The 17959-nt window shown below is 44.2% G+C and overlaps 1 protein-coding gene across 3 annotated transcripts in view; it reads left to right on the plus strand.

Moving 5' to 3' along the window:
• Window positions 1-1600: 1600 nt before the first annotated feature.
• The window catches only part of EML1 (EMAP like 1), a 122354-nt gene continuing 105995 nt past the window's right edge, over window positions 1601-17959 (plus strand). For 2 of the 3 annotated variants that reach the window (XM_085580722.1, XM_085580726.1), the window contains exon 1: window positions 1653-1827. In XM_085580722.1, coding sequence (XP_085436848.1) covers window positions 1800-1827 — 28 coding nt within the window. In that variant the 5' untranslated portion in view covers window positions 1653-1799. Of the gene's footprint in view, window positions 1828-17959 lie in introns of all 3 variants that reach the window. The other variant, XM_085580727.1, reaches the window with a different exon arrangement.

The following is a 17959-nucleotide window of genomic DNA, read 5'->3' on the forward strand; positions in this document are numbered from 1 at the left end:
CCTCCCTGACTGCCAGAATAGCTAGTGGCCACTCCCTGGGTCTGTGGCGGCAGCAGGATGGAGAGGCCAGGCATGATGCCCTGCACTTCTCCTTGTACAGCCTCCTTGGCAGAGAGCACAGCCTGAGGCTCTGCTCCTCCTCAGAGCTGCCCTCCAGGTGAGCCTCACTCCAGTGAGTATCTCCGTGTGTGCTGCCTGAGCAGATTGGGAAGAAGGCACTGACGAGGGCTGCCCTGACAGAACTGTGCCAACAGAGCCTCATGCTGCCCAGACACTCCTGGCTCTGCATGCCCAACCCTGTGTAGGCAACCCGAGGAATGGTTTTCGGAACATGTCACAATCTACTTTTGCAGCTATTTTTGCTTCTTAGTCAGGGGCCAGACATCCTGAATTGAATCCATGGCTAGCTGTGCTGCTGAGTAACCAGCAGAGTATAAAAAGGCTCCTCTTCAGGGAGAGCTCAGGCAGAGCCAGCAGTGCCAGCCTTTGGGTGCTTGGACTGAAGCATCTGAGTATAAACAGCCCAGACTTTTCAGGGGTGCTGGGCACCCTGAGCTCCTAGCATACTTCATGTAATTTATGCTTTTATTTCTTCAAGGCATTCGGAAGAAAGATATTCCCGATGGCTCATTTCCCCCAGGGCTGTCTGGCCACATGGTCTGGAAGTGCTTCCCAGAGACTGCCCCCCATGGAGCCCCCCTTGCCTCCTCCCAGCCCTCCCTCGGGCTCTGGGGCTGAGACCCGACATTTGGGAAGGGTTCAAGCACTGAAGGTCTGTGTCAGGCAAAGCCCAGACTGCTCCTGACTGTTCCCAGGACAAAAAGTGGCAGCAAATCAGCACCCCCGGGTGCTGAGGCTCCCACCGGGTCCCGCACGTCCCTGCCAAGCCCAGCCTGGCTCTAACGCTGCCAGAGCCTTTGCTTGCACTTCATTAAGGTGCCTAATGAGCACACCAGCGTGCAGGGGTACTCTCCACTGACTGCGCGAGTCTGGGAACCTCGTATCCAACTAATCCCACATAAACATTTTCCAAGAGTAAAAAAATAACTTGTAGGAGCAGCCACTAAACTGGCATTAAAGTGGCATATTTTAAGCAAGAAAAGTCATGAAGTTACAGAGAAATCTGCACTCACGATATTATTGTAAACTACGAAACAACCTTTAGCAACAGTGTCACAAAACAATTTCTCAGATATTACAATATAAACAAAGACCTTTTTTTTTCCTCCGTCCTTAAAGAGATACACCCTGGCTTTTGCCCCCTTTTCCAGCAGTATTTGTACTCGGACCCTGCAGCAGGAGAGGGTACAGAGGAAGATGTCAGAGCCTCTCCCCCAGCCCATCAGCGGCCCCGCAGCCCTCGGGACGCAGGAGCGCCCTGCGGGGTGGCTCCAGCACCAACCCCACCGCACAGCAATTAGCTCTGCTCCCCCGTCAGGATTCGCGGCTCGGCTCTTAAAAGCCGTTTCATAAATATTCGATGGCCTTTCCGACAGGGTAATGCGCCTCTGTGACATTAAAGAGGAAACTCTGCGGAGGGGAGGGATGACAACAAATTTATCCACCAATAGCACACTCTTTTGGCACAAAAGCACATTCTTATCTTTACATCCCATAATGAGAAGGCAGGGACGGGACTGTTGCCACAGCTCTCTGGGTGGGTAGATGTGGAGCGCAAGAGAAGGGTGCCTGTGAACTGTCAGATATTTTTTCTCCCTTGCCTTTGCAAAGAGAAGGACCCGCGCTTGTGGTCCTGCAGTGGTTTTCCTGAGCCCCCGGTGAGGAGGACTTCTCCCACGATGTCAGACTGCGAGGGACTGCCCGTGGGTAAGCGCCAGATTTATATTTACCCCGGCGTCCTGCCGGCCGGCTCGCAGGCTCAGATTGCAGAGTCACACGCGAAGCCGCTTTGCTTTCGAAGGGAGCCGGAGCCGCAGCGGGGAGAGCAGAAACCCCCTGAAACCACTGCAGATCCTGGTGCGGTGCCTTGGAGTCCCTGCAGGAGGGCTGGGGAGGGTGGTGGTGCCTGGATTTTCTCCGAAGGCACAGGGGCTGGGCAGGAGGAAGGGTTCTGGGATTCAGGCTGATGGACTGAAGGGTCGGTGTCCGCAGGGATGATGGTTTCGGTGTGTGCGGTCGTGAGTTCGCTCAGGAGAGTTTTGTGGGGATGGGTGCTGCAGGACCAGGCGCTGTGTGTGTCCTGTTTGTTCCTTGATAAACCTTCCTGCATGGTAACGGACACTACCAGGGCAGATAAATGTAATGGCAAGGCTTTATTTGCTGAAAGGAAATAGAAATTTTACATTATTTTAAAAATAAGTGCATTATACACTTTGCCTGTATCTGGGAAGGAATCCCGTACGAGAGCTTAGGGCTGTATCTGTCACATTTCACTAGGCAGAAGAGCATGTCAGCAAGAAGCATGTTTCTCAGCTGTTTTTAAAAAAACTTCTATAGGAACTATATTATCTAGGCTGCCTGTACAAAAAGAAACTCTTGTCAAAATGATAGCCTAATTCTCTGCCAAGGCATTTTACTAATAAAGATATGGAAATACCTTTTTTATTGTACCATGGCAAGCATTTATCTTGTCACATGATATATATGCAACATGCACTGTGTAGCACTCCTGTTCCATTGGTCTGTGGAGGTTGTGCATCAAAGATGAGGTTCTGGGCTAAAAAGTACAGCTGGAGAAGGAGAAGGCTACTGCAATGTTTTTCTTTTTTCCTCCTCTCCCTGCTTCCATTTTACAGAGCAAATCCCAAGTCCAAAACGGCGCAGTCATAACTAGAGTGGAAAAATATAAATTATGTATATGGTGCAGAGTGAGCTGCACCATGCACAATTCCATGGGCTGTCGCTATCAGCTAAAGACAGGAGAGATGAAAATGAGTATTTCCTGCTTTTCTGCTCAAACGGGTGAAATGTTAATCAGCAAAGTTTTGCTTTTACAGGCTTTGATTTTAAAGGGCCTGGCCACAGCTTGCTTATTAAGCACTCTGAGTTGGGGGTGGGATATTTCAGGGTGATGGTATCAGTATCAGCTGGCATCTGATATTAATGATGAAACTGATATCAAGAGTGCATGGCATCTTGTGTGCAGAAATTACTGATATCTCAATTACCTATACTGCTGAAAGGACCTTCAAGTTTTCTTCCAGAAAAATATTCATGGATGCATTGAGGGAAGAAAGCCATTTTCTATGGGCAGGAATGAAAATTAAAGTGATGTTTAGATGTGGATTAGAAATGTGCCAGAAACAGAGCAAAGGTTTATTTCTCTATTCTCCCATACTGCCCAACCCTGCTTCCAGGCCTTCTCCCATGAAGCTGCATTCACCTTGCCTAATACCAGATGCAACCAACCTGTCCCAAGGGACACCTGCTTCATGGACCTGGCAAAATATTCTGGTTCCTATACTCACAGACGTGTGGATGCATATATATTAATATAAAAATATGCACCAAACCAGCAGTGGACAGAGAAATGGTGGTACTCCATCAGAGTTATTAAGTAATCTTAGTGAACCAGCTGCTGACAGCTTGCTTTTCATGTCAAGGAATTTTGAAGTAATTCTCTCTGTGGCTATTGCTCTTTCACTAGCTAGGTCAAAGTTTAAAACTTTGGCCATTTAAAACTTAACACTCCATAAAAAGAGTTGCAAAAAATCATCATCAAACCTTCTAATACACTGCTTAGTGTTCACTAGTGCAGAAATGCTTCTTTGCTGAATCCAATGAGCACAGCAAGGCTGGAAGTGTATTTCCAAAATCCTTGATTTTGAATGCAGCCAGATAATACAGCCACAAAAAGTTGGTGCAGTGACAGATATCATTAGCACTGCAATGTGGCTGCAGTCCAGAGCCCTGCTTCGAACACAAACCCGACAGCCCTGTGCATGCGCCCATGTACACACATGCACACGGCTATAAATAATTTAGCCAAAGCACAATATTAGTGTCAAGTGTATGTACTGCTTCAGTAACCTCTTTGCACAGGGCATGCCTCACGATCAACCTGGAGAACTGCACTTTGTAGTTACAGGAAATGAATGCCAGAGTTTTTAGACTGCTTTCAGCCTACACAAGAATGTAGCAGGAACAGCTGCGTAATTGTTCCCTCAGAAAAGCAACTTGGGGGGAATGGCTGAATACAATCTTCGACTTAAATCACTGGATATGAACAGCTTGATATGCCAATAATTTTTTAAAAGACTTTATTCAGAAAGAGTATCCTACTTCAGTGCTGGGAATGGTTATGCAATTTTTCATGATGAAAGCATTGGGTGTTTTTAAATTACTGGTTTCTGTTCAATTCCAGTGTGGCTGCACTCTTTCATTGTTGTGGAATGGAAAATTAAACATGTGATGCAAACAAAGTTTTATTTTGTTGTTTGGATGTAGTACAGAAGATATAAAAAAAGGATTTTAAATGCCAGAATGCAGATTACATGTAAGCAAGAGTTCAGTTCAATTCTGTATTGAATTCATTCCAAAAAAAAGGCATTTGAAAACCTTTGAGATTTGAAAGTGAACAGAATTCTAAAATTTACACTAATAATTTCCCATTGTAATACAGGGAGATAAAGAAAAAAATATCAGTCACTTCAAGACAAATGCGCTCCTATTTCTTCCTCATTAGCAATTATTGACATACAGATGCTATCCATTAGTGCCAGCTACATAGATTTCTTGTCACTCCTACAAGCAGATAAAAGAAAAGCACATCAATTATTTAAATGCTTCCTCTTGTGTGTATTATTTTCTTCTTGTAAGGAGTCATAGTTCAGTCTCTGAACGACTGAACAGCTTTTCACGCACGCAGCATTTTGATTAGGAATATATGACTCATGATGGTTCTGGTTCTTAACACAAACCTTTTGACTTCAGAAAAATCTCTGAAGTCATGCAAGGGTTCTTCAAGTGCCTCTTTTCTTTCTTTCCCCTTTCAGCCACAGGCTGGGTAACTTCTTGTGGATAACACCACTGTTGAAATAACACAGGGTATTGAGCCATAACAGATGAAGATTATAATGCTGAAGAAGAACACCAGGAGTCTCATATATGCATACCTTCTCTGTTATTCACTGCAACAGGGCTAAGAAGGGAAGAAACAGAATTAATGTGGTTTGTTCTGCAGCAGGTGGCAATGAGAATCTAACTGAATTTCCTTAAAATTCCTCACAACCTTTTATTGGCCTTGTTTCAATAGAGGAGGAAGCAAGACTTTTCATCTGAAATATGTTCCTGACTCTTTAGCTAAATACTTCCTTTCAGAGCTAAAATTACATATTTCAAACATATCTTTAAGACAGACTGGAGCCAGTTGATAAAGTTGGTGTTTTCAGAATTAGGATATCCCATAAAAATATGGGAATTTAGATTTCCTGAAGTGCAACACATTCTGCACTGTCATGGAGGGTCCATTTATCTCAGCCAGAGAGGCTGTTAGTGAGCAAGGCCTTCAGCTCCCATGCTGGGCTGTCTCTAGCAACCCCTGGGAATAAAATATGGCCTGTGTGCATTTCTACAACAAAAAATCATTACTTGCATGAGCACTACTCCTGTCAAATAAAATTGCACAACTTTCACATGCTCATATCAGCATAGGACTATGCTTGAAATTCATATTTCATTAGATTTGGTAAAGAATGTCTATCTTTTTGCAGGTAACTCCATGTTTCCCTTAGGGGTGGAGCACCATTTCTGCATCAGTTTGCAGGGTGAGACCCTCAGTAAAAGGCAAAGGCCTGAAATCACCTTGCAGAGTGGCTGTGCAGGCTGCAGTTAGTGCTCAGGGATAAGCAGAGAAGTGGCAAGGTTTTTCCATCACATCAAGCCAGTTAGCTGCTGTAGCTTAGGAATGAAATGGCATGACTGAAGCATCTCCAGAGAGCTCTGCAGGATGAACCATAGCTCCTGACTGCACTAACCCCAGCAGCACTGGCTTGCCTGCTCAGAGCTCCCAAGGAGCACACCCTGCCAGGGGAAGGTGAGCCCAGGGTGCTGGGGTGATGAGAACCTGGCAAGCAGATGTATTATTTATCAGGGTTTGTGATGGATAAACACTTCACAGAAACTCTAATCTTTGTGTATGGACTCCTTGGCAAACTCATTTCCTTTTGCATTTGGGAAGTCAGCTTAGGAGACAAATGCTAGCTATTAGAAGCAGTCACACATTTTCCAATAGAGTGTTCTTTCACCATGAAATACAGATGTTACTAATTCAAAATGCAACATTTCGTTGACAATGTCAATAAACTAACACATTTTGAAAGACCATATTTTTGAAAATTGAAATTGAGTGGGAGCAAGACAGAAAGCCTTTGGATGCTCAGGTAAAATAAAATCAAATATAATATCTGGGAGTATTGCCCCAGTTTGATGAAAGTAGAATTGAAATACCAGAATTATCTTGGCAGCTGGGAGTCCTCCTCCAGAAATTCCATGTGTCCTCAGTCTGTGCAAGCATTGCCTTGAGCAGCAGAGGCTGTGCATTCAGGGGCAAACACTGATGATGATGATGATAATGATGAAGAAATCGTTATGGTTTGAAGCTTTAGAGAGAGTTTGGAACACAAAGATCAGACAATCACACAAGGAAAAATGAGTGACTCTGGTGCACCAGAAATCCATGTTTTGCAAGAAAAATCCCAGAAATAGATTTATGGTGATGAGCAAGCCCCATGGAGACACCAGAGGTATGCCTGGAAAGCCCTTCCTGTTTATACAGTATTTTAAGACAGCCCCATGAGTAAAAATGTTCAGCCTACTGTCCATGAAGAGTTAAAATCACCTGGGTGCAGCCTTCACCTGGTGAGGGTAAGCCTGGGTTAAAGGGCATCCTGCTGAGGAGGGGTTCCCACCTTCAGACTGGGCTTTCAAAGCCTTGGAGCTTAATGGCTCAACTGTGCTCTCTTCCCATGCACCTCCTCAGATATTTGTTGAGGGAAAAAGGGTTTTTCCATTGGAGAAATCTGAAGCCTCCAAGACCACAAATCACTTGCTTCAGTACTGAGAAAAGGAGAGAGCTGGGAGAGGGACAGAGGGCAAAGAGCAGCTCCACATTTGCACTTGGACAAAATGCCACAAATGGCAAAGTTAGTTCTTTGTCAGGAAAAGCAAAGATGAAAGAAGGTGGTCACTGTTGCAGCCCAGTATTAGGGAGTTCTCAATAGGGGTTCAGCCTAGCTTAGCAAACTTAGTGTACCTGTTCATAGCTGGGTAATATAACACTCCTGTGCCACTCATAAAGTTATTTTTTACAACTAGCTTAAAAGTTTGCAACCTCTGGAATGAAAAAAATTGCAAACTTTGTTGCTTGCCCAGTTTTTCACCTTCAGCATGGGTATCCTGTCCCTTAGGCCTGGTGTTTCTGTGGGAGCTGACTATGTTCCAGGAGTGTCCTGAGTTTCCTTCTAAACTAACTAGACTACTGGACTAGTGTAACTATTCACCTGGCAAGCAGAGCCTGTGCCAGCTCACTGCTTTTCTGAAGCAGAATGTGAGTATGTGTGCTATGTGCTACAGAGGTTGCAAGTGGAGGTAGCAGACATATTAACACCCATTTTCACAAGAAAATGTTTGTTTGTTGGTTGGTTGGTTTTCTTTCTTTGAGGAGGGGTGCAGAAGGAGGGCTCTTCCAGGCACTCAGTAGAGGCAGTAGAAGTTTGCATGAACATTTTCTGCTGGGTTGGTGGTTAAGGATCTAGTTGGGAAATACAGAAGATGCTACAATTTCCCAATCACTCCTCCCCCATCCCAATGGGAGAGTTTTCCTTATCTGCAGAAATACTTGGAAGCTGTAGTTTGTCCCAGGGTCTGTGAGCAAGAGCACTTGCACTGTACTGCACATACCTGAACAGTCTTATTCCATGATGTCTGCAGTAACTTAAGGCATGCAAAAACAACCAGTGTGGTTTTTCTCCTCCTCTCCTCCATCCCTCATAACATCTTCAGTATTTCCAACATATTCTGTGTTAAGTCATCAGCATTTAGAAGCCATAATTGCATTTAACAATGTCTGGAGCCTTCTCTTGCTGCAGACCTGTAATACAGGCAGTAATTTAGAGGGTGGGGCCCCCTTCACTTCCTTTGCCATTCAGACTGCAAACTGAATGCTCAGTGTGCCCTCCCAAAAAACCTGGCGGGTGCCCAGTCTCTCATCATCATATTCAGTTGCTTCTATGTCCCTGTGACTTCTTTCCTTACAAACTGTGATCAGCTCTTTCTCCACACACTTGTGGTTTTCACAATTACATTTGTAACATTAGGGGTTACCTCACATCTCAGACCTCCTCTAAAACTCACATAAAAGACTGTCAAGACCCCTCAAATGCTTTCTTCCTTATGGGAAAGAAACTCTGGGGCAGAGGCATGGGCTCCTGTCGAATGCCAGGTGCTGGCATGGACACGTTAGTAGTGCCCAGGATCAGTTCCCTGAGGAGTCCTGGGTTTCATGGAGCAGCTGAAGTCACCGTTGAGCCAGCAGGGCACACGGGAACTGGCCAGAGCTGCTCCTGGGCTCTGCACACAGGCTATCAATCACAAATCCCTTCTGGAAGAAAAGCAAGCCCTCGCTCAGAGGACTCCAAACTAGGCTCAGTGAAAGGGTTGTGACCCTGAAGGAATCACAGCAAATTCTGAGAAGACTTTGGGAAGTACAAGGCTGTCTCCATCACAAAAACCACAGCATTTCAGGCAGGTGCCAATGGCTGATTTATCTTAGGCAGTTTTTCCACACTGTCAGGTGGGAGCCCCCCTACCCCACATCACTGTTCTCAGCACTGTTTGTTAGGCTCAAGTTTCCATCACTTCAGTGCTCCTTGGGAGAACACAGGCTCATCCTCACGAGGTATCATGAAGGCATGAAATTAAGCCTGGAGATATGTTTGAAAGGTTTAGGTCCAAAATCCCCTTAAAATCCATTGACACTACCTGCAAACTTGGCATTTCCTGTGATTCTCATCTATCTTGCAGATAAATATATATTTACTCAATTATCCCTTGTGATGTGTTCTTTGTAGAGCTGCAGGATGTGCTCTGGCTTTGCAATCACTCTGTGCACCCAGAACACTTCCCAGTGACTAACATAGCTACTGTGAAAATGGTAAAATCCTTACTGCTGAATCACAAGGTGAAAACTCTTTGAGTCAGACTTGCCTAAAGAGGTCGGCTGAGGAAATAAAGAAATAAAAGAAATTAAGAAATAAAGAAATAAAAGCACACACACCAAAAGAGCTGTGTGTAAAACATCTGAACACCTGGGTAATTTTTCACAGAGACTCAAAAATCTAAAGCAGTGACAGCAAGCTAAGCATCTCCGGTTGCACTTGACCATGGGATTATGAAGGACCTGACTTCAGGTTAAACTTATAATTTGCACATCTCCCACTCATGCATTGGGACCATTTCTTTGAAATCAAGCCTTTCCATCCAGTCCAATGAATAAGGATCACAACTCTCAGAAATCTCAGAAATATCTTTGTCCCCCTGACCCATCAGAGCAAATTGTGGCTGGGTCAGTTTGGTTGTACTCTTCAGACCAGCAGCCTGAGCCCTGTGCTGAGTGGTTGGTGAGATTTGCCCACCAGCAAACACTCATGGTGCATGGGAAGCACCAGGCATTAGTCATACTTTGTCCAGCACAACTGCTCAGAGAAATGTATTTATATTTGCACTAATTAAAACATAGTGAATGTTTCATATTTCCCCTACTGAAACATTGCTAGGTATGACTCAGCAATGTCACACAAAGAGCCATGGGTGCAGAATTACTCAGTTTATATGTGAGAGACTGAGGCACGTCAAGATTAAGCCAAAAACAGTTCCCAGTGCTGTGGGTGTGTAATTGGAGATGCCAAGGAGCTCTTCTTTCAGAGCACCCAGCACACCACTGTATTTCACATATTCAAACTCCATTGGCAGCTGTGAGCACTGGGCATGTCCATAAATCAGACCTGTGGTCTCTATTCCAGTATGAGGAGATGAGGAATATGCCATTAGTGACCATTTGGGAAAACCTGGGTTCCCACAGCTGCTCCATGGGCCAACTCTTCTCTGCTCTGTGGCTGAAGCACAGATGCAATGCAGTTCCCAGCAGAAGTTTTCAAGCTAACTTAACCTGAGATTGTCCTTGATCTTCCTGGAATGCTATACTTTACTATGTTCAATATCTTCTAGAAGTGAAGTTGGAATATTATGACAAACAGCTTATTGGAAACACATATGTCATAAAATACAAGATACTTGAACACCTCATAACTAGATCTCTAACAATGAGTATACTTGTTATAATTTTAACTTGGTATTTCACCAGTTGCTTGAAGATACTCTACAATGTCAATAGTTTCACACACAAACACTTCTGATACCGGCAACCTGTCTTTGGGCCACTAAATCTGTCATTTTCTACAGCTTTTTATCTCAAATCAGAGGTTCCCAGGTTCATCTGTTGCTGTGATAGTCAGCAGACATTCTGACACCCATATGACTTGGACATGATATTGCAATCTCTTTGTGCTGGAGGCATATGAACCACATGTGGAAAGGATTTTGAGAAGGAAACTGTTATTTCCTGCATCTACCATAAATTCCATATATTCAGGCATAACTGTTCAAAACCAGACAGTGCATTGATGAAATAGAAACAATTTATCTGGGAAATCTCATCTAAACTGTTTGATTTTTCTTAGTGCTGCCAACTCTTTGATGTTTATCATGAGCCTCTTAAGACTTGCTTTTTTTCCTACAGCCAGGTTTCTTGGGTCACGATTTTTTGGTGGCTGTCAAAATGTCTATGCACTGTCCATTTTCACCCAGTCAGCAACACATGGGGCTTGTTATGCTGATGGAGAGTGGGGATTTTTTTGCAAAGATGCTTTGGTCAGGTATTTAAATATCCAAGGCTTGGGGAGAAGTATCATGTGGAAAAGTGTGAGATAATCTGCAATGTCTGGAATAGATGTGGTGGACTGAGGCATGCAAGTGCTCACATATGTATGATGGAGAATAATATTTCTTTAACAAAAGCTGTCTTTTTAAACACCAACCACATTTCTGCATGTTTTCATTTTGAGTCATTTAATAAAAAAATTTGAAAACTCCAGGGAAAGCATTCAATCTGCTCACAGTTTTTCACAGGAGGAGTGTTTGTTTTCTCAGCAAACTCCACTCCTACAATTGTTTGGTTTCTCCTGGCACACAGAGGATCTGAAGAGTCTTTTTGCTGTCCTTTACTATTCCCTGCCTACTCTGATGTCCAATAAAGTGGGAGGAGTAAAAAGACATCTTCACTATTCTACAACTACACTGGAAGGAAAAAAACCACTGAAAATAGACCAGATGGCACATTTTTGTTGAGGCATGGTGAGTCTCACTCCCTGCTGTAGGAGTTTCCATGCTCAGGCCAATCAAAACATAACCAACACCAGCAAGGTTGCAGCACCATTTGTGCTTTGGGGATGCAGAGAGATCATCAGAGCCTGAGCAAGAGCATCTCCCTGCTTCATTCTGCCATTGGGATTTCAGCAGGACAAAACCAGTTCCTGAAGTAGCATGTGTGCTCCTGTGCCATGTCCCTCATTCCCAAGGTCAGGTGTCCCTGCAGAGAAAGGGAGAGAAGCACCCAAAAAACCATGAGAAAATTCACTCTGGCTATGAGACACAGCCAGCCAGGAGCTGAATGTCCCAGTTTTGTCCAAGGGGATGATACAGGATTAGAAAATTCTTGTTTGTACTAAACTGATTTTATTTTCTCCCACAGAAGTGTGCCTCAGAGTCGAGCACGTGCATTTGCTTCCTTTTCCTAGTGAAGTTCAGCAGCTGGGTTGTCCTGGATAATGGTGCCAAATCTGTAAAGATTTCCTTGTTCTGAGGTGATTGCTCAATTGACAATCTGCCTTGTTAATCAAGCTGCCTTGAGGGACAGTGGAGAACTGGAGGCAGCTGGGTGTTTGAGTGGGTGCCACAGAGAGTGAGGCAAGGCTGCAGCAGGAGTCCATCCCAGCCCCAGGCCCACCCAAGGAGCTGCTCTGTGCCCCTGAGCCTGGGCTCCCACAGCAATCCCCAGGGAGCTGGTTGCAGTGAAGGGCCAGCACAGGGAGATCAAATTTATTTTCCACTACTTGACACAGTGCCTTGCCACGGGCCAACCTGCTCACAGGTCAGTCCTGGAGAATGCCAAGGAGTGAAGGCAGCTGGGCAGGCACCCTCCAATACAGCTGCTGCAGGCTTGGTCTTGCTCTGTGCAAAATCACTTGTTACCTGCAACGAGTCCCAGACCTGTCCTCTCAACAGTTCATAGCATCTGATGGGCCCATGTACTCAAATTTCTGTGTTGATCCAATATCAAACAGCTATAAAAGGTGCAAAAAACCAGCAGGAGTCCTAATTACTCACTGAGCTCAGACTACGGTCAGAGATAGTCCCAGGCTCCTGCCCAGAGAGGGAGGTTAACTTTAGTTCAGTAAGGGGTTATTAGATCCCTGTTTCCCCTTCTGTTATTTCCCAAAACCATTTACCAGAACTGATTTATCTTCCTTCTCTAAATTCTCTGGCTACTGATGATGTTTGGCTCCTTTTCTGTACTTTCAAGGCCTTGTGCTAAATTTAGACATGGAGGAGATTCTTCTCCTCTGGACCTTCATTTTGTGGTTTACTCATTGAATGCTGCAGGCACAATGTGAGTTAAAATCCCATTTGTTGCACAGCCAAGTGGGTTAGGGCTGGAAAATCTGATTTCTTCTTGATACTTACTAGACCTCCACATGCCCTTCATGTGAAGGGCACATGCCTTGTGCCTTGAGGGATGCTGCTGTGGGTTTCCAAAGACTCAGGATCATCTTTTTCTTTTTTGCATGTTACCTAAGCTCTTAAAAATTCTCTCTTCAGCTGTGTATGGGGAGGGGGGTGGACCACTGGAGATCCTAAATAAGTGATATATGTGCCACAGTGCAGTGCTCCCTGGAGACCTTTCCTCTAAGACCTCTCTGGCCTTTCTTCAATTTTCAAGTCCTGCCCATCTGCTGCTGCCTTCTCTGTTCTGCCCACCAGCAAGCTTTGGGAAAATATCTTGATTTTATCCGGAGAGCAAAGAGGGAGCATCAAGACACCAATTGTAAAATTCATGGGAGTAAAATTTTTGCATCTGAATACTCACGAAGTAGAAATGCAATGTAATTTTCTCAAAGTAATCAAAGTAATTTCCAAAGTAATCTTTCTTCTGAAGTGAAGAAAATAATGAGAAAATTCTTTGTACTTATTAACAGAAAGCATCTTATTCTATTTTTGCATCTTTAATAAAGGTGTGTTTCACTAGTTCTTATGTGATAAACATGGAATTCTACCAAGTATCCAATGATGACACAAACTACAATAGTGAAATATGATCCACTTGCTCATGTCACTGAAACCTCAGAAAGGAATTACAGCCTTCAGCAGGGTTCATTTGAGGTATACTACTTAAGGTAATAGGGCTGGACAATCTCATTAAGATTTATTTCCACCCCATTTAAACACAGGTTCAAAAGTGCAGCTGGAGCTGTACTGGCTTTATCTTTGGCTTACAGAAGAGATTGGAAAAAGAGGTAAACAGAAAACATTCAGTTGCTCAATTGACTGGGCCTGAGACTGCAGGATAGAGCAGACACAGGCTTGTGCCCAGGCTTGAAGGCTGAGAAAATTGGAACAAACTTTTCATCCTTATTACATTGCATAGGTTTTTCCCTTCTATTTCCCCTCCCATGGAGAATCATTCCATTAGGGAGAGGGAGGCACAAAACAATTGCATCTGCTCTTCTTTAATGGTAGCTCACCATGTTCACTGGATTTCTTCCAGACCCAAATTTGTCTGTACCCATTAGGGAAATGTATTGGTAAGAAAAAATACATTTTCAAACATTTCAGTTTGTGTTGCAGATTCCCTAAGTAGTTTGAGATGTTTACAAAGCTCCCAGCACATCAGGCTTGTCCTCCCACAGACCATGATATTGATGACAGTAATCCTTCTATCACACTCCAAGTGCTTCTTTTTGCTTTTGTTGAAGCCATCCAGACTGTGAGTTATTTGGCAGCATTTTTCTCTTTTTTTTTTTTTTTTCAGTATGAAAGAAGCAGTGGAGATTTCACCTGGGAGAGGAGAATTTGCTAAATAGCAAATGCAGCAGCCCTCTGTATTTGCTGCAGTATCTTTTTGGTGAGAGTGAATAGTTGCACCCAGATGAATCAAATGCTTGAGGCTGGCTGCTCCTACCCAAACAGACTCCTGGTGATTGTGCCCTGAAGCCCAGGGGCTTTTGGGATCAGAAATCCTGTAAGCCACAAGCAAAGCTCAAGCTGCCAGCACAGTCCAGCTCTTCCTACTGCAGGCAGCATCTTCAGGCTCATGCTGGAGAGAGGGTGGCCTGCAGACCAAGGGGAGCCTCCAGCAGGCAGATGATGCACAGCAGAGGAGACGACATCAAGCATGTCCTTGGTATTGCTTCCACATGCAGCCCTGTCGAGCCCTTTGGTCTGGGAGTGGATTTTCTTGTTCACACATTGCACTCTCACCCTTCTCAGATTCGGACCATCCTTTGTGGCTTACCCAAATGCAGAGTAAATGAGTACATCCAGAGGCCCCTGGAGAATACCAAGACAAGGAAAGGCATTTGGCTCTCTCCAACACTTTCTGTGAGAGAGTCAGCTGAGAAGTAGATCCAGCATCGCTTTTCCCTAAGTTTGATTTCATTGGCACTTGTTAGATGCACAGAAATGCACAATCAACACTGCCATGTAGACAGGACTAAAATCAGAATGTTTGGAAGAAAAATAAGGGATTGAATAGAAAGAAAACTGGAGTCGGCAGTTCTAAGGAACCATCACCATAGTATCAAGACACTGTTTACAAAACTTCTTTGTTAAGGAGTTTCCACATGCTCTTTCTTTCAATTTCAGTTAAAATCAACATTGTCATTGCTCTGGATTTAAACTGTGCCCTGAAAGGCCTATAATCTAAACATGGAACATTTAAGTCATGTACTAAAAGAAGAAAAGCTGCATCCAGTGCTGTGTGAGGACCCCTGGGCTGATCCTGCAGGAGCTGCAGTGGCCCCATTAACAGCCAGGTAAAAACCTCTTGCAATCCCCAGAGCTGCCGTGATAGAAGGAAAACCCAGACATACCATTGTTCAGTGGGGAAACTCTTCTGCAAGCCCCAAAGCTGTTGTCCCTAGGTAGAAATCCCCCTGCAAGCCCCAGAGTTGCCATTCTGGGGTGGGAATCATTCTGCAAGCCCCAGAGTTGCTGTCTTGGAAGTCCAAGGCTGGGCCAGAGGTAACAAGAGCTGCCCAGTCAGCCTGGTGAGCCAGGACATAACGTGGCCCCTCAATCCCTGCTGCTGCATCTCCAGCACTGCCTGGCACGTCCCTGCACTGTCCTCTCCTATGTGATCCAGGTGTGCTCCAGACCAACAGCAACAGAATAAAGCCCTGCCTATTTTCAGTGGCTGAGTTGTGTGAAATGCAGTTCAGACTCTGGCATGAAGAGGAGAAATTATTTGGGTAGTCAAACTTCATTTTGTTTAATTTGGAGTTATTAAGAATATTTATATTTTTAAACAGTGTTTAACCTGACAGCATCCAATTAAAAATGCTTTATATAAGCTTATTAGGAGCTTCTCTGCAGTACTATATTTATTGTGGTTAGCAAATATTAGTGGCTCAGGCAAACTGCAAGATATTTTTTCTGCCCTGCTCCTTTTTTGTTCCTCATCTCCTTGCCTGCCATAAGCTAAACCTAGCCTAGATTAGAGTCTTTCACTTATCAGACTTTCTGCCTGACAAGTCTTAAAGAAGGAAAATAAAAAAAATTAAAATTAATAGAAAATTAACCATTAGGAGCCTCTGAGAAATCAAAAGATCCTTTCAGATTAAGTCTCTCAGTAGTGTCAAAGCTAGTAGCAGTGCCAGTGGCATTAGTGGCACTAAGTTACTTAATTCTAGTATGATTCAAAATCATTTGTAGCTATGAGCTTATCCAGAGTAAATCCTCATCCTCCCAGGTCTTTTGTTTGCCATCTCTTGACAAGCTACATTGCATATAAATGAGGTCATAAAACATGTGAAGGAGGAATATATTTTCATTTGTATTGACGTTTCATGCATGCAAATGCTACTGTGCAAATACCAATAATGAACAGTATTAATAGTTAATGAACTCAATCCTTATTTGGGCTTTGTTTTGGGGTTTTGTGCCCTTACACAGATATAAAATATGTGAAATGAAAGGAAGGTTTCCCTGAACAAGGACAGAGGCCAATTTAAGAGATACTTAGACCTCCCTCCAGTCAGTGGCAAAGGGTGGCCCATCCTGTGTTCCAACCAGGATGGATCTCACAGGATGGCTGGAGTTTAGCCTCTGAGGTCTTTCATGGTTTGTGAGCAAATCACAGGCTGCTAAGCCACTTCAAGCCCACAGACTGTTCAGAATCCCAGGGAAGAGCAAAGGTTTGGGTACCTGAGTCTCAAAGCCTACTGCATGTGCCAGAACTCTGATTAAAGGGCTGGTTCAGACCTTTCAGGAGAACTTGACCCTTCTGTGTGCACACACAGACGCCTGAGCCTTGACACTGATGAGCAGATAAGTTCTGTGCTTATCCTGCAGCCTCCTGAGAGGATGCAGTGCTGGGGCTGGGGCTGTGCACAGAAGGTGCAGGTGGAGCAGCTCTTGGGAAGCTGTGCAGAGCCACTGCTCCACCCTCCACCACCCACCCTGACCTTTTCCCTGGCAATGCCATCAGCCTGTGCTGGGAAGGGCTGCTGGGCCCCTGTCAGGCTACAGCCCTACTTGAACGGTGTGCAGCATGAGATGTTAAATGATCCTCTGCCCTGTGTGCTGGCCTGCACTCACTGTGAGTGATGATACCTGGAAAAAAAGATCAATTTTTTTGAGGCTGTTAAAGATTTTTTACTTTTTCTGGAAAGGGGGAAAATAAAGGTGTCCACAAATTTCACTTAACAGTTAGACAAAAAGGCAACCAATCATTATCTCCTTGATTTGAATAGAACTTACTGTAAATGTGCCAGGTATGTGGAACAGCAGTCAGTAAAATGGTTTTTCATTTACTGCAAGCATCAAAACTATCACACAAGGTTCAGAGATCAGTTCAGAGAGTTCATTTTGGGGGCTTGGGCAATGAAGACCGTGGTTTAAAATGCCATTCTTCAGCTACTAACTATCTAGATTTAAGGACCCAACTCACAGATATTTTCTAATTCTGTTCTTTTCCATTGGAATTGCTTGGGTCACTGCTTCTCATCTGAGCTGTTGCTGCCTTTTCCTCCTAATGCCCTCCAGTGGGACAGCCTGCTACTTCACCACTTGGGAATCAATCCCAGTGAGTCTCTTGCAGGGGATACACTCCAAGTGCTCATCACTGGATAAGCACGACCCCTAAAGGCCATTGAACTGTGCTATGTGTCATTGTTCCCAGTAGAAATTATCAGTTTCAGGATGTCTGGAGGTGGTTTGCATTCCCATCTAGAAATATTCATGCTGAGTCTCTCTCATTACTCATATTTTCACTGATTTCAGGGAGCTCAGCTTGGACATCCTGTTTGGGCTGAACTCATGCTCCTAAAATCTCAAGATCTCATCTATTATTTTTCTTGAAAGTTTTTTGATCAAAAAATGCATCAGCTGACAAGTGTATCTTTGTGCCTGGTACAAATGTAATCTTTATGGCATGTACTGGCTGGACTGAAAAATATCACTGATGCCTACTTCCACTGCCTTTCCAGGAATTGATTTAGGACTCATTCTCAAGATTAATACCTTGGCTGATGGTGAGGAGCATTAAGAGTGGGACTAAGATAGGGTCAGATTACATGAAAGGAGAAACACTAGCTGCAACATACACTCCTATGCAGAAGAGAGCAGAATATCTCATGGATTAATTTATCAGGATTTCAAAGCTGCT

The sequence above is a fragment of the Lonchura striata genome, chromosome 5 (genome assembly GCF_050655825.1).
Source record: "Lonchura striata isolate lonStrDom1 chromosome 5, ASM5065582v1, whole genome shotgun sequence".
Classification (NCBI taxonomy): Eukaryota; Metazoa; Chordata; class Aves; order Passeriformes; family Estrildidae; genus Lonchura; species Lonchura striata.